The sequence below is a fragment of the Falco naumanni genome, chromosome 5, assembly GCF_017639655.2.
Source record: "Falco naumanni isolate bFalNau1 chromosome 5, bFalNau1.pat, whole genome shotgun sequence".
NCBI lineage: Eukaryota > Metazoa > Chordata > Aves > Falconiformes > Falconidae > Falco > Falco naumanni.
In genome coordinates this window covers 38,765,665-38,791,609 of record NC_054058.1, presented here as the reverse complement: position 1 = coordinate 38,791,609, position 25,945 = coordinate 38,765,665, and the positions used below count along the sequence as shown (strand labels likewise).

General features: G+C 39.9%; 1 protein-coding gene and 1 long non-coding RNA gene across 2 annotated transcripts in view; one reads left to right on the top strand and one right to left on the bottom strand.

The window, feature by feature from the left end:
• Nucleotides 1–10,460, bottom strand: part of NUP205 (nucleoporin 205) — a 52,778-nt gene extending 42,318 nt beyond the window's left edge. The window contains exons 1-5 of the mRNA XM_040594188.1: nt 10,339–10,460; nt 5,242–5,384; nt 4,076–4,247; nt 2,935–3,079; nt 1,845–2,004 (exon numbers count right to left, since the gene is read on the bottom strand). Of these exons, the coding sequence (XP_040450122.1) occupies nt 1,845–2,004; nt 2,935–3,079; nt 4,076–4,247; nt 5,242–5,384; nt 10,339–10,366 (648 nt within the window). The 5' untranslated portion in view covers nt 10,367–10,460. The remainder of the gene's footprint in view (nt 1–1,844; nt 2,005–2,934; nt 3,080–4,075; nt 4,248–5,241; nt 5,385–10,338) is intronic.
• A 92-nt stretch (nt 10,461–10,552) lies between these two features.
• Nucleotides 10,553–18,360, top strand: LOC121088323. Its single transcript, XR_005827905.1, has 3 exons — nt 10,553–10,952; nt 14,859–14,925; nt 18,187–18,360. It is a non-coding gene; the product is annotated as an uncharacterized LOC121088323 (long non-coding RNA).
• The last annotated feature ends 7,585 nt before the right edge of the window (nt 18,361–25,945 follow it).

Sequence of the window (25,945 nt, the reverse complement as noted above, 5' to 3'; positions counted from 1 at the left end):
CAGCAGCTACAGAAAATGTTGGGGGTTTTTAATTACTACACAACAAAAGGCACACTTCTGCTTTTTCAACGCATTCATATTTCCATGTATTTCATTTGAGGTGTGAGTAGATATCCTAGAATAAGTCTACATGCAAACCAGCATCTCTGTCAAAGCAGGAGACACGAATCTACACAGAACTTTTGTAGCTGTAAATGTATCTCACAAAAGTCACCATTTCCTGTCCCTAAGACACAGCTGTAGTGGTTGCTATATTCAGATAAGGTCATATAGTCTCCCTCTTGCTCCAAAAGAGATGCCCTCAACTGACTATACAAACAGCTAACTTTTAAGACCTTGAGAAATATGAAAAGACATTTAAAATTGTAACTTTCTTCCTCCAGACAAAATATGGATATCAAGAATATAAACATAAATGAAACTATCATCCCCTATTACATATGGAACAAATATCATGCCTGACATAAAGGCTACCAAGGATTTTCACACTAATTTTTTTTTCCTTTTTATTTGGCAAAATATTGCATGCTACTATACAATTAAGTACAATGGCTCCTGAAAACAAAGATTATCTCCTTTATAATGTTACACCAAAAATTACCAGTTTTCAAACAAGGACAAATACTTATTTAATTTGTTAACTTCACTCCTCCCCCCAAGCTGAGTTTTAACTGCTTTAAGTCTTATCAAAACAGTACAAGTTAAAAAAAAAAACTTTAAAAATAAAAAGCCACTAATGGACTTTCATACTGGTCTTTGCAAAATTGTATTTTATTTAGCTAAATTATGAGCTTCTAATAACGTTCTTGCCTTGTATCCATTGAACCAGGTTAAATAAAAAATAAAGAGCTATAAGCATTCTAGCTCCAGTAAAATCACCCGCACAGTGACAAACAGAAAACCTTTTCAACATTTAATATAGCAAGAGATTTGCTCAAAGACTTCAGCAGAATAATAGTTCTAATGAATACAGAGGGAAATACGGTAGTCCACCTAAAAGGAAGAAAAAGAACTTCTAACATTAAGCATTAAATTAATTTTAAGATAAAAATAAGGTACATTAAAGCAATTTTAGGTAAATCATAGGGATATTCTTTGAATAGTTTCTAGATTAATAGCAGAAGTATAAAATGACTTCTTTATTTGGTGGAAAACAAATTAACTGATTATAACATAGAATAATTTTCAGATATATCACCCATTAGAAAGAAGTTCAGAAATTAAAACAATGTTTTAAAATCTCCCTGCTAGGAACATAACTCTGCAGTTAGTCACAATCTCAATCAAGTTCAAGGATTACAAAAAAGAGAGCTCATTTTCAAGCAGTTTTCACTTCACTATTAGAAACACTTCTGTCTGTATTAACACAATTGGATTATTAAAGAGCATTATTTGTCTGACTAGACTTGGTTTCAATCTGGTTTAATAATTTGTGAATTTTTATTCCAATGGTGCTGATAATGGTAGCGTTGAGAGCAGAGGATCTAACATAGTGTTAAGAATAAAATCTAAAAAAAAAAAAAAGAAATTTTTACATAGTGCAAATATTAGGTTTACTTTTTTACTGTCCTTGATTACACTTCTTCACTAAAAATAAGGTATGCCCTAGCATCAGGAAGCAAGATCAAAACAGAAATGCAGGAAGTAACCTGGATCCCACACTGGTATAGCATAAGCTGTGGAGTAATTAGTATGATTCCTCAGACAGTAACAGAGCTTGCAAAGGTAGAGTACAGAAACTAGTAAGTATAAAAAACCAAAAACCTCCATATCTCTTGGCAGGCTAACTGTATTCTAATCTGTGCAGTAATTCAAAAGAACATTCGTACCCCATGAATATTTACCTCTTTGCGATGTTTCTCACTACCCAGTCCTCGCTCTCTCTGGAGTTTATCAAATTCATTGTTCAAATCAATGTGAGACACAAGAGTGAGAATCTTCTGAGTCAAACCCTGCTCCATTAGATCATCTGTAAAGCGTGTTGTCATGGTCATTAACTCTTGACTATAACAGAAAGAACATAAATTTAACAATTAATCATACTATTTGCAGTCACAGAGGAAGTCTAAAATAATGAAACCCGTCAAATGTATTTGCTGACAGAAAATGTACAACTACATTATATACATGACATAACTAAATGTGCATTGCTCATCAGTTTGCAGTGCCATCTCAAAACATTATGCTGAATGGATACAAAGTTCAGGTAACTAGGTTCAAGAACACGGAATATGAGAATACAACATGCATCAGCTGGTTAAGAATTCTATCAAAAGGAAAAAGTATTATACATAAGATGTACGTAAGTCACAAGCTCACATCCTCTTTCTTACTAGTAAACGTAACTGTCCAATTACATACACCCTACTGAAGTGGTAGAGCTAGTTCTAAAGTAATCATACATTCTGAAACATAAAATAAATATTTACACTAGAATATATATTTTAATCTTTCTTTAGTTGAGCAATCACTGTGCATTGGAAGTAAACACTGCATACTGTTTTATACTTTGAAGTCTGAAATACTACATTCATCAGTAGATAGGGCATCCTTTTTGAGTAAAGGTAGGAGCACGATTCTCTTGTTTTGCAGGCATGGGAAGTCAGAACACAGCAAGGGCAGAAACTCAGTCTCTGTAATACTTAGTGACCATCACTAGTTAAAGCAACTTTGACAGGGAGGGTGTCTGAAGTAAAACACTGCCAAAAGGTGAAAAGCATGAAAGAACTGCAAGTAAAATGGATATCCTTATAATCCAATAAAAATATGCCTAAGGAAAAAGGAATGTTGTGCCTAAAAAACAAACATGAAAGTAGCTGCATCAGGTTATGAGAAACAAACGAACTTGAGAATATTCACATTCCCTTGAGTCTAACTAGTCCTAAAAGCACTCAAAGCAGAAAGCTTTGATGAGCTCATCACCACAATACAGACCTGAGTTCCAATGTCCATGTCTTGCCTTGGCGTGACTGGATGAGGGTTCTCAATGAATTGGCAATGCATCTTTTCCCATCCCAGTACAACAGAACAGCCACTAGACCTCTTGTAAGGCCAGGAAAATGAGGTTGCTGGTGTTCTCCTATTGAATGAAAATGCACAAAATAGTCACAGGAAGTTTAACGTACACACCTTGATAACAGCTCTCTTATCTTTTTATTTCTATTGGAAATGCAAGTGTACTATTCAAAGCAACCACAGTTTCTGAGAGAAAAATTTGATAGATAGAAAAACTATCACTAATTTGTTTCAGGCACTTAAAAGAAATCACAGATATTTTGGGTACTATTATTAAAATTGATACTCAACTATTAAAATATCCAAAAATTTAAAAAGAAACAGAAGTGCAAGTTCAGAAATATCCTAGTCCAAATGGTATTTGCCACTGATACCTAGCCGTCTTAATAATCAACTCAAGCTGATTATCAGCAAAATAAGTTTTGTTTATTCAAGATGAAATTATCTGTCTGAATTTACACTGAAAATTCAAGTTCAAAATAGAAAGTGAGGTTGATTTGAAGACTGCTTTCCAAAGGTGACAAATTCACAAGCTACTTCTTTAATGAATTTTTTAAAAGTTAATGATCAACAGTAGCTAGTAATGATAACTAACAATCATATTTTAATAACTCTGAAATCAGGTTTTATATGCAAAGCATCTGTCACTTTCCAGATTACTTCCCTTACTAATCAGTTATTACATTACGAACCAAACAAAGTCATATATCAATGTAAAACTAATACATAATTTGAAGAACCAGTAACTATCATGCTGCTTTATGGAAAAATTCTCAATCAATTATTTTTAAACTATTTTTACATTCAGTGATGAAGTAAATCATAAAAAAACCTCAGATGATTCCTCCTTTTTGCAGCAGCTGCATAAAATGTGAACATTAAGGTTCAGAACACTGTTATCATATCACATTACAGTAACAGCAGATTTCTTTTTAAAAACATTTCACGTTAGGAAGCTAAGGCCTTGACTGAATCAGGCATTTGTGTTAAGCATATGCTCAAATAAGAAGGCCCTATTTAAGTTGTATTTCTCCAGCTCTTAAATATTTTCCCTTCTCACCAGCTAGAAGGAGCTCAACAGCTGCCAACTCTCCAATATCAAAGAGGTCACTGAGGATAAAAGCTTCTCTGATGAGTTGCTCTGGCAAAAGCCTAGTTCCCTGCTGACCCTGGATAGCAACCCCTTCTGTACTTGCTTTCTGAATTTTCTCATGCTGCTGAACATTCTTTGGCTGCAAGAGAAACAAGCATTGGAAGTTACTCAAAATGGCAAGATCAAATAATGAATAAAGCTTTACACATTAATCGTTCCACACAAATACAGTTCTGGCAGGTTAGGTTGTCATCATAAAAACAAAGGCAGTGTTTTTAAACACTGAGATAGTAAAGGTATCCTAAAAATGCTTCACATTTGCACAGCAAAGGTCTTTTTGTGGGAACATACCAAAATAATCTTAAATATCTCATTTACTCAGAATAATGAAGAGTGAAAGTAAATTTTGATACAATTCTTAACAGGAATTCGTATCAGCTTAATGAAAGACATGTAGGTTGTTGATCAGAACTGCTGCATTACTCCAAGGCACTGCTTTCTACATCATGCTTTTTTCTATTAGACACTAAAATATACTGATGAAACTCCATAGCTGACTCTCACATTTTCTGACTATCAGTTTAAAAAGCTATATACTATTGCATAAGTAAAACCACTGAAAAAGAACATTTTTCTAGTTGCTACTTTGTGATCCATCAGCCAAGAAACAGGGAGTTTCTCCACATCATCTCACATTCCTAACAAGACACATTCTATATTTCGTAAATTCATGTGTTCACCTGTTCTGTGCATTCATTAACATGACTAAAGCATGAGCATGGACCAAAACCAGACAAAATAGCTTTATTTCAGACACACAGGAGTAGTGAAAAAGCTAATACTTGACTGATGGATCACCAGATACTTCTATTATTCCCCTCAAAATAGTATTCAAACAAAGCGAGGAAAAAAGTTATAAAATTATCTCGTACAAGACACAAAATAATATGTACTATTCAAGTTATTTGTATTCTTACAGCAGAATAAGATTGCTGTAACACATTTGTGTTATGTACTGTAAAAACAGAATGAAAAGAATGGCCAGGGTCTAAATGATATGTAATACAACAATACTAGACAAAGCACATCATCAACTCTCCAATTCATTCTACAAGACAGCATTAGTCCAGTACCGGATTTCTGAAGAGAGAAATGAAGTCAGATTTGTGTTTCTTTAAAACCTGGTCGAGGCGATGAATAGCTTCAGGCTGCCTTTTCCAAATGGCATTCATTACAGTCTGCCATATGTCCTTATATGGACCCCACAGGCTGGCAGCTAAAAGAAGAAATAAAACAATGTATTTGAAATCGAGAAAGAAAGAAAATAAATTATTTATACACTATTTTCAATAAGCAGACTTTTTTTAACTTACTGTTAGTCTCAGTTTGACAGTGTAGACTGTTACGCCCATCAAGCAATGCATACTTTCCTTTCTTAAGGCACAAAAATATAACAACAATGGTCTGATATAAAACTTAATTGCATTTAGGGAGCTAGAAAAGCTCCCTAAGATGATATATGCAGCTAACTTCTGGGGAGATATTTGATGCAAGCTCTGTAATCTTTCAACCGTATATGCCTAAGGATTTCCACCCACTTTGGTAAGATTAAATGGTAACTAAGATCTGAAAAGCAGACCTTGCATCTGAATGCAACTCAGCAAGGCAGACTTCCTGCTTTCTGTTTTTGATAAAAAAATATAAACCAAAGCAATACCTAATATATGAGGGACTGAAAATGAACAGCAGTGCTATCAGAATTTGTCCCATCAACAAATCAGTCTGTGTAGAATAAATTAGCAACCAAAAACATAAGATTAAAGGCAGTATTACATAAGAAACAAAAATCATAAGCCTAAGGATACTTTATCTCACATTTATGCATCTTTCTCATTTTCATTTTAGAAATAAATACAAGTACTTTTGATCCCTAAAACATATTTGCTGCTAACATTCTGTCCAAGAGCTTCATAAAGTTATAAATTTCCTTTACTAGAAATAGATCAACATATAAAATTACCTATGTTTAGAAGACACCAGATTATCTGTGGAAGCTAACAAGCACAAATATATTATTTAAGAGAAATCTGACTCTACTCTAGAAATACACTGTCTCCCTCAACACTGAAAAAAGTTTCCTTTGCATATTTCAAATCTGAATTTAGTACTACAGCTGAACGATCTCTTCCTCACTAGAAGTTGTATCATGCAGAACCCAAAGTCTGTAGCATGAAGGTTGCACTAGAAGATTCCTTATCATCAGGTCTCATGAAAACAGTACACCAAACTAATGTTCAGACTTCAGCCAGAATCTCTATCTAAACTGAAAACCTTACAGATGGAAAATTATTCTTACCACCTGGTATTAACATCCTATTTAAAAAAAAAAACAAACCTCATTTTAAGACCCACATTAAACAGAAGTACCAAAATATTTCCACTGCTAGGTATCATCTGTATTTGTGAAGGTTTCAGATTCTACCCACCACAAGTCACTTCTAAACATACCAGGTAAATTTATTACCAATTGTATTGTTTGCCTGCAAGCTACTACATAACTGACACTGCCTGACTGCAGGCAGTATTACATGCTCCTGAGCATCTACTGAGATGGTGGTCCCTGACCCAAAGATATGATAAGCTAGCGGTGGTTTCTGCATGCTATAATTTTCCTTGCGGAAAAGGTACTTCAAGAGATTGTTGCCCTCCTTCATTCAGAGTCACTTGTTCACACCGTATACCTGCCTGCTCCATTAACTCTGATGGACTGCACTGTAAGTCATTATAGTCAAATGTTCCAGATTAAATAAGAAAAAAAAAAAAAAAAGAAAAAGACTGCACTGTAAGTCATTATAGTCAAATATTCCAGATTAAGTAAGAAAAAAAAAGAAAAAGGAAGCAACATTTTGCAGAGTGCTTCCAATCTTGTTTTTAAAAATGAGAGTATTTCATCAACACAGGTTACAAAGATGTCCCGCTAATCATAAAAACAACTGAAAGAGAAATGCCTGAAGCACAGAGGGCAAGAACAAGTGGGTAGTGAATGGCAGAGACCTCTGAAACTGGCTTTGTTTCTGGAGAAATTACAAAATAGAACTGTGCCTTGCAGAGTAGCCTATATACAAAAAATACTAGCATTTCACCTAAAACTGGTTCAACTATCCCCCACCTTCTTTTTAATGTACAAGTTAACACTGTGGTACGAAATCAAGTACCGAGGTCACATTTTATCTTCATGTACCTTGTTCTGACCAGCTGTAACTAAACCTGACTAGGTGCATCAAAGTCAAATATAACTGCACCTTGTCTTGACCAGGCTGCTTACTTTAAGACAGCAAGCAAGAGATAGCTACTCTGACGTGAAGATGCCCCTTTCTTCACACAATCAAGACGCCTCCTCAAAGTAATGCAAAATGCTATACGAACACCCTGAATAATAATGCAGCATAAGCCAAGTTGAAGTGTAGTGGGTGAGCATGGAGACAAGAGCAGGTCTCGGAGTGAGACCACGGGTTTCAGTCAGTTTTACCACTACATAAGGTGTCTTGGAAGCAGTAAACCAAGTAAAACTGTCAGTTTTATTCTGTTGCAAAGGAAGAAACCACACAAAACAATAAGAACAGAACAAACCCTCTCACCCCAAAAACTATCATCATTTATGATGCAATTAGCAGCCAGTAAAGCTGAGAGGACAGCCTGTGAAAAAGGACAAGGCCTCTCTCCTTTTTAAGCATCAGAGTGTTTTAACCATTCAATGTCACCCCTGTCTAAACAAATTCACTAAAAATAGCTACTATTGGATAAATAATTTCACACTCCAGACTGTAACTGGCTCTCCCATATAACTTCAGAGTTCAGAGATTTACTTCCACTCAACGCTTTTTTCACTCTTATTAAATTACAGAGTCCAACAAACACCAGCAGCAACCCACAGCGCCTGCCAAAAGCTGTTCAATTATTTCCCTGGCCAATTTTTTTGCTCTTGTCCCTACAATGTAATTGCTTTGCACCAGCCCAAATACACGTACTGTACGGCATTAAAACAACTTAAAGATCTAACTTTTCTAACTTAAAACTAATGTAAAAAAAGAGTTAAAGAGTTTATTTTCAGCAGGATCACATCTACAACCCAGTTTGCTCTGTGATGGCACAAACTATGCTAGTAGAAAGATAAGGTATTGCAGAGAAAGGAATAAGCAGCCGGGATGGAAAAAAGGCTGGACTTCAGCAACCATGCTGAATTTTTTTCACTTAAAGCCGTTTCCATTATTATTACAGTTTTAGAAATGCTGCCCATCCCATCAGGGACAGCCAGGAAGGACAGTTTGGGTTGCTCCTTTTGGCAACAGTAGCAGCTGAAACTTATGCCTGAACTTTTTACCAAGTTATAGACTTAATCACACTATGTCTATCCCCACAAATAATATACTATAACCTAAGGCAAAATCTCCATTAGCTCTAGTGCCACATTGGCTTTAACTTTTATCTTATCTTTCATGTATAAAGCTCCTTCTTCCCCCTTTTTTTTTTATTATAATGTTATAGAATCTCTTGCCATATAATTTATACAATAAAATGTAGTCTCATTTGAACTAGTCCAATTTTCACTTTAACAAAGTCACATTTCACGTGAAAGGTCTTTGCTTCAATTAGTACTTTTCTGTGAGGGAGCAAGGATGTAATTGATTCGGTTAGATCAAAATATCCTCTCTGTGAAATTTACTCCTTGCTTAACACAGAAATGGAGCTTTTAATTTTATTAACCCATCACTAAGACCTACAACACCTTAGTTACAGACCTTTTGGCCATACCCATATTCCAGCCACAACTGCTTTTCAGAGGGTCTCCATTCTCCCTGTATTAACCTAAGGAAGTTCAACAACAGCAAATGCAACATCTTGCACCAAAGACAGAACACCACCGCACAATGGTACAAGCAGGGGACCAAGCGGCCAGAAAGCAGCTTTACAGAAACACACCCAAGTGTCCTGGTAGACAAGTAACGGAATGCCAGTCAGCAGCACATCCTCATATCAAAGACAACCTCTATGCACCGGGTTGTATTAAACAAAAGTTGCAGCCAGCAGGTGCAGGGAAGTGATTTTTTAGTCACCTCTGGGTCCTGTGCCTAGTTTTGGGCTTCCCAGAGCATAACACTGAAACAGGGGTCAGGCTGAAATAATTGACCTTGTTCAATCTTAAGAAGGCTAAAGAGGGACGGCAGCTTTATTGTCTTCAACTACCGAATGCCACTATACACAGAAAACAAGAGAGAGAGAGGCACCCCAGGAGAAGCTCAGCAGCAATGACACAAGCTGCAATACCAAAACTTCCAATTAGCCATCGGGGAAAAAATAATTTACTGTGCGTGTGATGACACATTGGAACAGAGGCCCAGAGAGGCCTCTGGGAAGAGCTTCATCCTTACAAGTATTCAAAAGTAGTTTAGATAAGCCCCTGAGCCACCTGACCGAGGTGGCCTTGTTTTAAAGGGGAGGAAAAGAAGCGTTGGACCAGACAACCTCCTAAATTATTCTCCAATTACCTAGTCACTTCTTCTTATATCACATGTATTCCTGTTATACTGGGTAAGTGCTACCTTAGTAACTCGAACGTGCTCCTTGTGACACACTCTAAAAAGACCACGGATGATCATGATGCCCCTCCTCTTTAGCAACACTCAACACAAGAGAATGCAACCCAACATTTCCAGTCTCCTCGTGTAGCACAGAACAAAATCCAGGACACGTTTCCTTTTTGCTTTTTATTGCACATCGTATTAAGAGATTAGTGCAATACACAACTGATTCTTAATCACTTATTCACTGAGCTACCGCAGCCCTCCAGCACCAAGGCGGCCTTCGCTGCCTCCTGCCGCCAGCCGCGTGCACCGCTCGCCCGGGCCAGCCGGGCAGGGCGGCAGCTCTGGCCGTCGAGCTCCATCACCGGGGCACCCCTGCGCGGCCCGAGCCCCGGGCACGGCCGCACGGCAGGAGGCCCGCACTGCGGCCGCTCGCCCCACCGCCTGCCAGCGCCACCGCGGCCCCGCCGCCCGCTCGGGCCGCGCCGCCTCCTCATGGCCGGACCTCCCCGGGCCGCCGCCCCCGGGGCTTCGAGGAGGCGCGCGGGGCCGGCGCCCTGCGGGCGGGCGGGCGGGCGGCGGGGAGGAGAACGAGCGGCACCGCCGCGGCAAAGAGGAGCCGCAGCCCCACGTTCTGGTTCCTCTTACCCGAATTTACCGCCAACGGCGCCGCCATCTTGGGGAGAGGGAGGCGCGATCGCGGCGCCGCCGCCCGATGAAGGCCCCCCGGGCTGCCGCGGCGGCGCCTCCCGAGGAGCGGGGCAGCGACCCGCCGGCCCTCCCGCCGCAGAGGACGGGGAGGCGGTCCCGCGGCTCTCCCCTATTCCGGCTTCGGGGCAGCCCCGATGGCGAAAGTTAACGAACGGCCGCTTTCGCGCCGGCAGCTCCGGCAGCGGCAGGGGCGGTGGGGCAGGCCCGGGGGCCGGCCGGGGCGCGGGCTGACGGGAGCTGTAGTCGCAGCGGGGCCGGGGCCGGCTGTGGCTGGTCCCAGGGGCAGACGGGGAGTTCATCGCGTCAGTCGGCGTCGCGTTCGCGTTGAAACCTTTCCGAGCGGGCTACGGACAAGGGGGAGCTCCGGGATTCTGCGTCCCCGCGTTCGCACCGCCGTTGTAAATAGCACATCGCTCCCGTGCCGTTCCGTTCGGTTTTCCCCTGCCTTTTCCACACCGAGCTGAGGGCAGTCCTGCCTTTCCAGCCCTGCCCTGTAAGCCGTACGCATTGAATAAGGCAAAAAGGCCTGAAGTCAGAGGCTGCACCGAGAGGTAAATTTACTAAAACGTTTTCAATTTTTTTTTCAGTGAAAAGAAAAAAAAAAGTGCTACTGTTCTTTTTTTCAAAACCAGAATAGTTTCGGTTTCGATGGTTTCAGATTGAAGTCTTCGAAAAAAAATTTGAAACAAGTAATTTGTAAATGTTTGAATGACGGATGATGCTTATTTGAAATGCAAATAATTAAAACAGCACTATTCACCTAAAACCAGTAAAGTAGCTTTTTGTTCAACTGTGTTAGCAGATGTGTAGCATATAAAACTCATGTTTCTTGGGCTTCAATTTGTCAAGTAGGTTTTACAATCTCGTACTGAAAAAAAAAAAGCAGCCTTGACAGGGGTTATCCTGTGAAGAAAGCTGCATTTAAACTCAAAAGTATGTGCAAGAAAAAAGTACCAGGGATGAAGAAAGGAAAGCAAAAAGGACGTTTGTACATGTATGTATTTGCAGCTAAGGAACGCCTATTAGTATCTGTTGTGATTTAACCCCAGCCAGCAACTGAGCCCCATGCAGCCGCTCACTCGCTCCCCCCACAGTGGGATGGGGGAGAGGATCAGGAGAGTGAAAGTGAGAAAACTTGTGAGTTGAGATAAAGGCAGTTTAATAAGTAAAGCCAAAACTGCGCATGCAAGCAAAGCAGCAGAACAAGGAATTCGTTCGCCACTTCCGATGGGAAGGTGTTCAGCCATCCCCAGGAAAGCAGGGCACCAGCACACACAACAGTCACATGGGAAGAAGACAAATACCACAATGCCAAACATTCCCTCCTTCCTCCTCCCCCAGCTTATACATACTCAGCATGACATCATATCGTATGGACTATCCCCTTGGCTAGTTTGGGCCAGCTGCCCCAGCCGTGTCCCCTCCCAACTTCCCGCATCCCTCCAGCCCTCTCATTGGCAGGACCCAAGAAACCAAAAAGTCCTTGATTTGGTATAAACATTACCCAGCAACAACCAAAACCATCAGTTTGCTATCAACATTGTTCTCACACCAAATCCAAAACACAGCACTGCACCAGCTACTAAGAAGAACATTAACTCTATCCCAGCTGAAACCAAGACAGTATCTCAGAAGTATCCTATATTTGAAGTCAATTTACCACCCTCTGTCCCAGCAGTAATCAAGTCTCCTCCAGAAATTCCCTCCTGTATTACCTTTAAGATAACAAGACCCACCAAAAGTATGTATTCATTTTTAGTGCCAATATTTCCCCCTCTTGAACTTTATTGAAACAATATTTCACCATTGCAAAACCATGTCCAATGAACTAGACCCATGGGAAACTGGCAAAACGGCTATCCCTGCTTCTTTAGATCTTCCCTGCAATGGGATGGCAGAGGGGGCAATGTAAAGAGACCAGTGGTCTTGAGGTGAGAGTGAATTGGCAAGGCAGCTGTAAGAAAAAAATACAGAAACCAGAGAAAGTTTCACAAGGATTTGGTAGAAGAGAGAAAAGGAAATTTAAAAAGGGGGGCAGAGTCTGTTCTGTTAAGAACGGCTCCTCTCAGAGTTCAATAGATGAACCCATTCTCATTAATTTGGCCTAACTTGCTCATTTAGTTGAAGGGCCTGTATTCCCCTGAGATTTCCCTTTTCCGGTCTTAGCCATGAACGAGAACAGACCTATTGCAATGAAAATGATAGACAGTGAATCATTTATTTTGTTCTAGGAAAGGAAAAAGTGACAGTAGAAAATGAGTGAAGTTATTCCACAAGCAGCAGAACTAAAGCAGCCTTGGTACCTGAGTACAGCATTCCTGTATCTTCTCCCATGTATCCATCACTATGAAGCCATAGCTCTGCTCCTACACACTACACCAAGACCTGTGACTATGAAAGGCATAAATTTGGAGACACGGGCTCATTGCCTGGCCACAGCAAACGTAATGGATAGCTTGAGGTTTTGCTTCAGCCTTTCCAACCATACAGATGCTAATTTTGATCTTTTTCCTTTATACACTTCCTGAGTTTCACAAAGTTTGTGAGGATGTAAGTGTTTGAGCCCTTTAGCCCTTGATCAGATTAAGTTGGAATTGGTTCAGGAATTGCAACAGGTTCAAAAGTTACTGGAAAAGTTTGGCAGACAGAGTGTGATTTCCTAAGCCTTGTTTCCTTAAGAAATAAGACTTTAAAAAAAAAAAAAAAAAAGACAGAGAAGTAAATAAATACATCTATTTTTTTAAAAAGCCTTGCCCAGGCATTAAGAGCTGTCATATTTCTTTTGGCATTCAGATGCAGCCAGATTGCACACCCTTTTTTTAATCTCTGTTGGAGGAAAAAATCCTTTCTAACAACTGCAGATTTAATATTTAAAATTTCCAGATAATTCTTTCCTCTCCTTGCCAATTGGCCAACGGTCACATAGCAACATGAAGAAAAGAACACTGAAAAGAGTGGATGGCATGGGGTAGGTCATTGGGCAGCTGAACTTCAGCAGAAACCCACCCTATTTAGCTCCAGCTGCACAGCATTTATTATACTCTTTCTCTGTCAGCAATGTGATATTGTAATGCAAAATAGTTGTGACAGTACAGCTCCTAGTATGGATGAAGTAAGAGAGGTATCTACATACACCATACCATACATTCTGCACATACTTATATTGGCATAACTGCATCCATCCACGCTTCGATGAGTAGGCAAGTCCATGAATAGTAATTCTTTGCTTATTCTCAATTTATTTGCTGTCCTTTAATTTAGGATCTTATTGTTTACCTAGGATCACTGTCTGGTTTGGTAGACTATTTTTGCCAAGTCACTGTAGGGAAAGAATACCTTGTTCGTCTCCCTAACAATAGCTTTCAGCAAGTTCTCCAATACATCTGGGTTCAGTGAGGGACACCAGCTTCTTTCATCCTTAATTACTAGACAGAAATCTGTGAAGTATCAAAGGTAGTCTGACACTAAGTACCTGGGATGGATAGTAATTCCTCTGGATTCCATGGAAAGGAGGTCCCAGATTGCCTTTGGGGTAGCGAATTCTGCTTGTGCGGTGAGAGACCTTCATGTAAGAGATGTTATTTTCTGTATGTGGAAATAACTACTAGTAATAATTAAAATGAGCTGCACAATGGGAACCTGCTCTTTGACTGGAACTTCTAGGTAGTTTGTGATGTACTAGAGGTGTAACATTCTTAATTGTAACAATACTAAATTTAGTCACTATGGTTCATAGCCAAATCACACATCAAGATACAAAGATAACGATGGTGATGATATAATTTATTTTCTTTATACTTTATTATGATCAGGAAGAATAATTATTGGGGGGGGGGGAAGTATTATTCAAATGCCTAAGAGAGGCCATGCTTAATTTCCTACTTTTAATCTTGAGTGTCATTGTGATCACATCCTGCATAATGGATTAAAATGAAAATTCAAAGGCTCTTTTTAACAGTGCAGCTAAAAAAGATGCCTTGTAGAAGTGCATCTACAGAAATAGACTGGTCTTTACATTGTGAAATATGCCTCTGCTCAAAAAGTCAAAATAATTTCTGGCCACTGATTAGACCATAAAACTTCCTTGAACTCTTAATTCGACTGACACTAACTGTGTATCTCGGCTTACTGGTCTGTAAAAATGGGTATAACATTTCACAGCAGGCCTGGAATGCCGATTGACTGGATCTTTAACCTGGCCCCATCTGAACAGAGAAAAAGAATGTGGTTTTGCATTAGGTTAAGTTGGCAGAGTAAAGAACCCTGAATTCTCTTTACTATGCTGGCTAATTTTCCTGAAAACTTCTTAGCTGGGTATAATCCTGGCTTTGTTACAAAGAGTGTGTTTTATACATTGAGATAGTTAGCTCGGCATCCAATCTTAGAAGAAAGTCGAAGACATTTTCCTGCAGTGATTCTCAACAAAATAACTGTAATTTCTCTGTCTTCCATCCTAGATAATTCTACTGTCACCATGGTATCTAAGCTCATCAGAGAAACTTCATGAGGTTGTTGCTAGCTTGGGTAAGTGGTTTATATAGTCCAAGGCAACAAGGAGCTAAATGTTCTCAAAGTTACGTGAATACCTTCCTCAGGGTCTGGGAGCAGAGGGAGAGGAGCTGAACAACACCAAGTGCTGCACTTTCAGTGTCGGTGAGGACAATTGTTGACTATAGGCATCTAACCAGAAATTAATGCCTTGATAAACAGTATCACTAACTTTCTTGCTTGACAATTGGGTCTTTATGATCCTTATTCAGGCTTCACTGTTAAGAGGAAAATACTGGTTTTGGCTGTGTGGTGTGTTGAGAGTTAATTTTTTCCTAAGTCCTGCTTTGGGGCCCTTAGAGGTATCTGTCTTGTTATTCTTTCTTCTCTATCCCAGAATGAAGAATAGCTTTTCTTTTTTGTAATAATTTCTCCATTCAGCCTCTGAAAGGAACAAGTTAATAGCCCTGAAGATAATCTGATTATTGTAATGATGTAGCTGCTAGCAATTGACAAGAGGTGGAGAAACATACAGCAGGGGAAATGATAGAAAGACAAAGTATGAGCAAAGTGGAGATACTCGATATGATAAGTAGAAGTGTTGGCACATCAGCTGCCTTATTTATATTAATTCTGTTCAGTGATTTCCATTACAGATGGTTGCTGTTTTTCCTAGTTGCCAGTCCTCAAAATTCAGAATTTGTCCTGAAATTCACACTGAGTTCTTTCTGAAGCCTGTTGTATATATTCTGCAGGCTGAATTATATGCTTGTTGCATCTTTTTGGGTTTCCATTAGAGAACAGATGTGTTGGAATAGGTGTAAATCTACAGAAGTGTAATGAGGTTACTTGGGCAACGCTGAAGGTGTGTAAAGTTACACAAGAATGTCTGTGATAATAATGTAAGGCATAGAGTTTCTATAAGTGGATATAATACAGGAGATGGGAGCAGAAGTATCTTGACAGTCGATCTGAGCTAAATTGGAAGAAATCATTACTTTATACTTATAAACCAAATGAATTTGATATGGGAACCAGTGAGACTCAGGAAAAAGGGCATCTCACAGTGCCATCTCTACTGCAATGTAAAATTGCTTCACAGATTATACTACCATTATGTTAATTATCTTCCCAGTACTGTCCACTTCTTTGGAGTTCTCTGGGTACAAGATAAGAAGCTCCTGTATACCAAAGGTGTGCGCAGAGTTTAGCTTGTGCACTTCTGACAGTCAGTTACTGAAATACTTTCCCTGGCCTCATGTTCTGATATCTTGTTTGAAGGAAAGCCCTGTCTGAATAGGTAGCATAAGAAAGGATTGGCTTTCTGCTCCAGTCCATTTTTGTTTTGTTGAAGTTTCCTGTGGATCAGGGAGAATTATCCTCAGGAGCAACAATCTGAAGGACCTGGACTGAACAAACCCCATTTCTGCAATAGGCACCTATATTAATTGGCTGTGGTGTCAAAATATTTCACTCCAAGTTACATGTCTTATTAAAGTCTCCTCCTGCCTTATTTGGTTATGACTGTGCTGCAGAAGGATAATGAGAAGCAGTATCAGCTGTTCACAATTAATGGGACAATTGTTGAGACCCCATGTTCAATAACTCCTACCAAGGTGACACCGTAGACATTGAAGCACTAAATTATATTATGTGCTTGAATGATTAAGGCTGAAGTTTATGGCTTATGCTCATTCAGTTGCTTGAGTGCTTAAGAGTAGAATAGTGAAAAACCTTTATCTTATACGCAGGTTTCTGAGCTGCTTGGCACATATAGCTCTCATACCTTTCTTCTAGATAGTGTCAGATGGTCAAAATTAATTTCCCTTGTCATTCAAGAATATTCCTATGCTAAATCAGATGAAACTAAATCTCTGTCTGTGAAATGTAGTGCTGAAAAACACCTGGTCAGCTAACTCTCAGATAAAATGAGACCCTAACCAATGGAGAAGACAAAATTCTCAGAGTTAATTGTGTGTGTCCAGCATGGTGGAACGCTAATCCTTTAGGTCCTTCTGCAAGCCAAAACAACTACTGTTGTAGATTAACTTCTGTGGAATTGTAATGAAGCATCCTTAGGAGAATAGTCCGCTCCAAAGTTAATAACCTGTTGAAAGTATGCATACAAGAAAAACTGATTTGAAGAACAGAAATTCAAAGGTCAAGGCCTACATTTATCATTATGGTTGGTCTCTACATAAAGGGTCATACCACTTCTCTCTAAGTAGACAGCAGTAAACTGTGATTATGATCTCAGGACAGCTTCATGTCTTGTGCTGTCTCTTTACAAACAACAGTCAATATTTGCTTGGAAATAACACTCAGAATGTGTCACTCAGGTGCATTTCTGGGCATCTACCTAGTAACAATTTGATTTTGTTTTTCTTATGCATCACTCTGTCTTAATACACAGTCGTCTTCCGTCTGAAGAAACTAAGAGGTTGCAGTGAGGTCCAGCCCAGGAGGAGCTTGACTCTGACTCATCCTGAGACAAGGAGGGAAAGGTTTCCTTGCAGCTATATTTAGACTATAACTACGCAAGGACACTAACCTCTGAGAAAGCCCTAAAAATTAGGTGGCCTTATTTTTAATGAAGATTTGATTATGCCTTTTGGGTGGCTTAGTTTGACACTGTTTTATACTGGTAGATGGTAAATGTGTTTCAAAGTACAATTTCCCAGAACTTCTCAGAAGTTCTAGTGTCAATTTTCAGGTAAGATCCAAACTGCATTATAAGGAAGATTAATGTCTCCCTGTCACTGGAGGAGTTCAGAGCACTTGTTCAGGTTGTAAGAGGCTTGCTAAGTTCCTCCCCACCAGCTTAACGTCTTTCTCCTACCTCTCATAAAGGTTTGGAGGGGGCATTGGCATTGTATGCTTTCCATCTCTCATTAGCACCGCTTCATTTTGCAAAAATAATTAAACTTTCACCAGAGATGGAACTAGAACCTGCTGGGGAATGAGGTAGAGATAATCCTACTATTCAAAAGACTAACTTGACCCCCCAGGTAAAGAGTATTTCTCCTGCAGTTTGTCTCAGTGATTAAGTCTTTTGGACAAAAGCATCAACCAAAATAATGGAGGGAAGCACAACCCAAGGCCCTCAGCTGCCTAGAGCTCTTGCTCAAATTATGTGAGACTCAAATACTAGTTCACTTTCTGCCTAAATCATGAAGAAATGAACTTAAGCGTCTAATACTTTGGAGAGTTCTTGAAAGTCTGAGCCGTATGTGAAAAGGGGCACTACTTCCATCATCCCTGTCAACCTGAGCAGATACAACCTTTTTTTCTTTACAGGTATTCCAAAGAAGGCAATCTGTATTCTAAGGAGGGAGTGGTGGTGGGTGGTGTTCTGGTCTCAACAAGAGCAAAAAGATGTTTTTGTTTTTATTGATCAGAGCCACTATTGATACTTTTTGGTTTGTTCGCTTGCTCAGATAATTCAGTGAGTCATGTAACCCCAGTGCTCTCAATAAACTGATTTCTTGTCTGAAAGTTCTGTGTCTTTTCTCACTATTCACAGCTCCATAAAATAATGATCCAACTCCAAGTCTTAGCTCACACCAGCTTTCATGCATAACACCAGAAAAACGAAATTTTTGAGGAACTGATTAGCTCTAGAGCTTACAGCCTCCTCCTGATCAGGGAGTTCTACAGAAATTACTTATCTCCTCTTTAAATACTGTGCAAATGCAGACTTCGGGAAACTTAAGAGCATAGCATTAATTGTTGGCATTTTAAATTAAGGGGAAAAAATAAGGGGACAGTAAGTACACACAGAGCAAGTATCACCCAGGGCAGTTTATGCTCATACTGATATGATACTTCTCTGCCCACATCCTTCACTCAGCCAAATCACAGCTCGAGTCAGCCACGACATTGTAAGAACTTCTTCAATGGAAGCCTGGCTGCCATTGCTAGAGCAAATTGACACAAGGACTGCTGTGGTAGAACAAGAGAAATTACCTTTCTGGTAACCTTTGTCACATGCTATGACACAAACAAACTGCACAAGCTCTGCCTTTTCACAGTGGAGCCCACATCACAGGTCTCTGTGCTGCTAGCCTGCTCCACAGTGGCTGTCAGCCCTCTGCAAACTGACCTCCTAGGGCTCACTTTTAGAGCTTTTATTTAAAACAACTGCTTAAATGTCACAGGTGCAAGAGCTTAAGCACTGGATCACTTCCTAAAAAGAGGGCTTAGAGCCACCATCCTTTTTAACTTTTATATGCTGAATTTTTTTGAGACTTCTTTCATGAATTGGTTGCTTCAAGGCATGCAGAGCTCTTTTATCCAAATGTAAGGAGGACATAACTAAGCTTTAAAGGTCTGTACAAGATGCAAATGAGCCATGAAGACCTAAGGTGGCTCTATTTATCTTCCTAATTCCTTGGTTACCTGAGATGAAAAGTGCCAGTTAAAGGTGAATGCTGTATCATGGCTAAATTTTCTTTAGAAAGTACACTGCTCAGAATATTAGCGAGGTGCCTGTTACAGTTGTGATTCTTCAGTCACATTAACAGCTAGAAAGGAATGCCTAATAAAACTCTGTTAATCCTTTACTTTCTGCTTTTTATAGGAGTAGAACAGAACCACTGATATTCTTTGAACAATTTTACTTCGGATTTTGAGACCTACACTCTTTGTTTCTGCTCTTTTACTTTTCATTAAAGTAGTTGTCCCGGTATAGTTGTACCTGTAAAATAGGTGCTGTACCTATTCAACTATTTTAAAATAAAATCCACAGGGGTATTTTCACTTACATTACTAAACTGAGAGAATTTTAACTGGATCCTGAAGATGAAAAAACAACTCCCTTGTCTTTACTAAGATCTCAGCAGAGACAAGTTACTGTTTACCTGCACTGAGGTGAGAGCATATGACTTCACTCTTGTGAGAAAAGCTCTGAGGGTGCTCCCTCTGATTCCTGTGCCTTTGAAGTAGACCTGCAATGAGTCAAGGTATATACTGCTCAGAAGAATGAGGAAAGGTATATATTACTCAGAAGGAAGAAAGTCCAGTGTCTAGATTCCTATCTGCAAGGAGTAGTGAAGAAGCAAGCAACCAGCAACTCACTTCCCTCTTGTCCCTGATTTTTACCCAAGCGGGAAGTAACTGGCTGCCCACCTAATCTTAATGCTTTTACTCTGCTGCTTCTGCACTGGACAGTGAAGAAAGTGATAGTCCACCATGTCAGCTGAATGAGTGGTTTGCCTCTGAAGGACAATGAAGCTGTCCACACACTTACAGCAGAACCTACTCTTAGGCATCACCCTGTGCATCTTATTCCGGTGTATATTCCCTGCTGTCTTCTCTCAAGAGTTTCTTCATTACCTACTATTCTGCTTACTCATAGCTTTACCCTGAAGTCTCTTCAAAATTTATTCCAATGTAATACAGCCAAGAGATTAAACATGGAAGATTCTGGATACATTTGGTAGAATCTGGTGGGTGATCACCTTTTTTTTTTTTTTTTTTGGTATCATAATGCTGCACCCAGTGTTTTCCACAGTGTAGGTCTAATATTCAGACTGGAAATCTGTGGGGGAAACTTGCAGAATGGAAGTGACTTTCAGAGAAGATGAGTTTTCGTTCACCTCAGGAGAAGTTGCAAATGCTCACCTGTTTTGGAAATCGGGCTACTTTTATGAGATCCTGTGCAAATATAAATACCTAATAGTTTTGGAAGTTGTGGCTTTTAGTCATTACACTGTTACATTTACTAGTTAGGAGAAATACTGCTAAGCATGGACTAAAACCACACAAAAAACTCAGTATATCCTTCCTTCTCCCTGCGTCACTCCAACAACTGTGCAGTACATTTTAAGGCCCAGCATGCAGTGAGTTTGCATAAAACGAATCATAAGCAGTTCAGGCAAGTATGACACAGTATACTGTCAATGCAAGCACTGGTGGCACATCTGTTCTGAAGCCTTCCATGCAAAAATTAATTTTGGTTTCCCAGGGATGATACCAATACAAAGAGAGTACAGAGAAGAAAAAAAAATTAAAGTAAGTTAAACTAAAAATCAACGCATGATTTACATGGTTTAGCAAAATATGGTTCCTGTCAGAGGCTGACTGGCTACAGTTTAAAATAACCTATTTAAGAATAAGAGGCAATTTATCATTCCTTAAAAAAATCAAGTGTTAGGTTATTAGGAGTAAAACAAATTAGGTCTACCTAGGGCTTTAATTCTACATCTGGCCTGTTAACAGGAAATTCTCCTACCCATACAGCAATGTGCCAATGATTTTAAAATGTTGCAGGGGAAAACACAGTAAAATTTTAAAATGCATATGAAAGAATAAAAAATATATATTAAAATAGAAAAATATGTACCATCTTTTAGGTGTCTTGGTTAGCCCATACAATACACTGGGGATACCAGCCTGGTCTCTGCTCCCACTGGATACGATCCCTGCCCTTGATGGCTCTCTGCCTAGCCCTGTTATGCTGCAGGGTGCTGGAGGGAAGATGGAGCAGAAGGGGAAAGAGAGTGGAGCAGCACAAGGCACACAGCACAACCTTCACTCTGTCAGCATGTCAAGCACAGGCTGTTATGAAGAGGAAATGTTCCCTATCAGAATATAAGGGCCCAATTTCTCTGTACAACAAGTGCATCTATGTCATACAGAGTCTCAGTTATGGTGCAGCCTACATGCAAGACTGATCTTATTATTCTGGGATCTCTCATTTGTCATCATCACAGTCGGGTTCCTGCAGCTTCTTAAGGAACATACTCATATTTCTGATTAACAAATGCTTCGATTTTCCTATTTGATCTATTATTTTGCCTGTCTAACCTATCTAATTTCAGACTTGTCTCTCTATCAGCATTATTTATATAGCATAAAATTAGCTGTGGTAGCTCACATTCCTTTGCCAAAAGGAAGTAGATCTGCCTGGAAAACTGCAAGGTTGCAGCTGGAGCTTGGCTGGTGCAATATATTTACAAACATCAAAGTTCACCCCAGCCTTTTAACGCAACGTCATACTTTCTTGACAGGAGAGCTCCCATCACACCTGGCCTATGCAGAACATGAGCTCCAACACCAATAGTCAGTGGAAATTCTTGTAACAGTTCCTGTTTATACGGTGGCCATGGAATCAATACACAGGATGAAGTATTGCATTTTCTCAAGTTGTGCACTTTTTATTTCATCTCAGCAAATCCCATATGGCTGAGGCATTTCTATAAGAATGCAAGCAATTTTGAGCTCTGTGGAAAATGCTGAGTGCTGTCAGATGCAGGCAGAGAAGGGCAGGAGAGAAAAAAATATATTCCTTTGAACACACTAATATAGTAGGCAATTAAGGAATACAAAAATAATGAACAATCATTCTCTCTCATAATGTATGTTGCACTTTAAAGAGCAGGTAAGGACTCCTTGAAAACAATAACAAGTAACAGGGATGTTATTTCAAGTGTTTTAGATGAGTTGGCTTGAGTGCATACACCAAGATTGTTTTAAAGCGGCTTGGCTTTCTTTTTGCATTAGTGAAATCCAGGCTCAGTAGCCCATGGCCTTCAGTTACGAGTTGCATCAAGCTCATGAAAGGATTTTGTCCCTTTTTCAATGATTTTCCCTCATTGTATAATGGAATACCATTTATTTGCTGTCTGGCCCCTGAGTGCCCTCTTCTGTTACAGGATCATCTGCATTAGGTATGTTATCACTCTCGCTGAATGCTGATGGCTTCCTTTGCAATTCCAGTGTGTGTGTGTCCCTCTAGATTCATGCATTCTTTCAGAGCAGTGCCTCTTTTACTCCCCTGATATTGTCTTACGGGTTGTGTGTAGCATGTCCAGCCCCAACTCTATGACACTGCCTCAAATACTAGGGTTTGTGAGTTTTGGCCAAACTGAATGCAAGAGACAGACATTCCTGAGAAATGGACCAGTGCCACCATAAAGCAAAATAACACTGGCTGGTCTACAACAGTACAAAGGATATGAAGAGAACCTTCAGGACTTCTAACTGTCCAGAATAGGATGAGCTGTGAAAGACTTATCCATGGGAAGTCACTGCTGAACCCCAATATTGTCATGTACCCAGGTGATTTACCACAGCTGTCAAATGATGTCGCTTCAAATAGGGAGTTGTAGAGCTAATATTTTTTTTCAAACCACTAAACTGAAATGCAAAGACTGAGGCTACAAAAATGCTGTTTGGAATCCAGATAGACAGTCAGCTTGAAAATGCTGCAGAGGGAAATATTCCTATCATGTTCTGTATTATATTGTAGCTCTGCATCTCTAAACCAGGTAGTATCTTGGTGCCATCACTGGCAGTGGAAATGCGCTGTATGAACCATAAGCCTCTTTCCATGTTTGGCACCGCCTTCCCTAGCGTGGTCATTGTGGTGCTCCACAAACAACAACTCACATCTTCTGTCCCCACCTCGCGCTGCTTGTCTGTGCATCTGGGCTTGCTGCTACTCTTCCTGCCACTCAAATAAAGTGGCAGCACTGCATGAGTTAAAGCGAATACAGATTGCAGGGCAGGCATATTTATTGCAACAGCGGACACAGAAAAAAAAGCAATAGCAAATATACTTTGGCTCGTAGTTTGTTCAGCACTCTTTAGCTCCTTTCACATTTTATGAGACGAATTACCAAAATTAAACATTTCAAACTGCTGAGATTATAAGACACTTACAATAAAATCTTTAGCAATATAAAATTCTTGTATTTGGGCCAATTGCTCTAAAGTCTGTTCCCTCCTAATGCACATGATGCTGACCTGTATGTATTATAGGAGATCTTAAGGCAAAGTCTGTGCTCCATTTTACTATGCATAGAGCAAAGCAATGCAGCCTTTTTGGTTCCTTATCTGCATGGTGTCTCTCTCTCACTTCTGCAGTTGAATATATTTTAGTACCCTTCTATGCAATGCTGCATATCTTTCTGATATATCCATTGCCTTTTTCAGTAAGACTTTTTCTCATCTCTTGGAAATATGCTTCAAGGTAATGTTGCTACAGAGGTGCACATAGAACTGCAAACTTGAACCCTGTTACTATTCACTCTCATTAGCCCAGCACCTTCTTCCCTCCTTCCCATTCCAACACCAGCACAGGATTTCTATGGAAAGGAGATGTAGAGTGGGAAGCATCTTATTTTACTACATGCTACTGGGTTCCCTGGGAATGTCCATTTCCTAGGAAAGCCCAGACTGGAAAAATAGGTGGGAATGACATTCCAAAATTGAGCAAAAAAAATGAAACCTATTATCATTGCTTCTGAGTTCAGTGTAGAAATGACAAATATTTGCAATTTGTCTCTGGCAACCGAGGCGCCATTATTATGAGGAACACAAGCCTTGCAAGCTGCTTGATGCATAAAAAATGTTTCAAAAAAGAAAAGTATAGGAAGGAGAAGTCCAAGCATTCTGTGAATGGATTTCACACAGGAGCCAGAAGGCAAAAAACAGAGCTGGGAGGATGCTTGTGGCAACTTGTATTAACTTTCACACTAGTGTCTAGATTCAGGGGAGTCTGAGACAAGGAAAACAACATACAGGAAGATTTGCTGTAAGTTGTGCTGAAGGAAACAGACCTCTGAAGAATATTAGGACATTATACTGATACCACTACCTCAAGTGCAACCTGAGGTTTACAAGACTAGTGGTTGCTTCCCGGAGGTCCCCACTACACCCTTTCCAGAAAGCGGGGGTGATTTCTGCTTTCATTTGTAAAGACAGGTGCACTTAGCAGATAAGATGCTCCCTGCCAGAGTTATGCTAAGTGAAGGTTATCGTGAAACAATTGGCTGAGGCATGCCACTAAAGTTCTCATTTTCCCCTAATAACACAAAAACATTAACAAAGGTGCATCTCTTTCATATCTTTGGCTATAATACATTCATTTTTCACCTCTGCACTCCCTCGTTTCAGAGGGAGCAGGATGAATCCCTCATCCTGTTTCCCTGCGCAGCATGAACACCTCCTCCTTCTCCCATGGGTTTACAGTAAGACATGGTGAACATCTGCCACTTGCAGCCAATCAGTGTTGGTAAGGCTCCTCCACCTGCCCTTCCATTTCCCAAGAAAGTCCTTCAGTATTGTTCTACAGTTACTCAGAACAGTCATACAGTTCCTTTCTCCAATACACTTGCCCGGTAAAAGGCACCACTAGTCAGAGAAGGAGAAAGATGTCTGGATCTCCAAGAGCGACAAAAGGAATGGACGTTATCGTTAACATCGATTGCAGCTTGCGGAGAAATTCTTATTTTTATTGCAGTAAATAAGGCTGAATTTCTAAAAAAACCTGCCATCAACTTCTATATATCATTCTGCATTAATTTCTGTGAACTTTCCATAGTAATCAATGAGGCTTTGCAGAAGCTTGAAAAAATACCTTGTTTTTCCTAGTTACGAAACCTGACTTTCAGTCTGAAATACAGGCACACACATCCAGTCAATGCTTCCAGCACAACTCAGAATCATGACTTTTCCAAATCTTGAAGTACTTTCTTGGCACCAGCACTCTGAAACACATGTGTAATACATATATCCAGCCAGTGTGTGCTGGCAGACCAGCATCAATCCAGTGAGCAGCAAGCGAACTGGATTGCTGGTTACACATGTCCACATGCAGAGATGCTTTTGTTGCTGAATATTCAGACTGCAGTCTGTACAGATGTTTTGCAAACTTCACCATCCTGAAGTCACAGTGTAATTACTCTTCATCCCAACCAGGCACGGGAATTACTTGATCTCCACCTTCTCTTCTGCCAGTATCAGTACACCACCATTGTGTCTCTTTGTAATCCTTTATCAGGACACTTAACTATCAATCTCTGTTGCATTTCCTCCATACGGCTTGGTAGCCATTTAAAAAGGCAGTGACTTAACACCAGAGGAGTCCTGAAAATAGCTTGGTTTCACCCCAAATTGCAGAACCCTGATAGGTTCCTAGACATGTTCCATGAGATGGTGACTGTCAAGCATTGCCTGGGAGAACACCTTCCTAGTGTGTGGTGTGAATCAATGCAGAACAGTGCATATGCAGTGGATCACGGGGAAATGGCAGCTGAACCCCAATAAATAA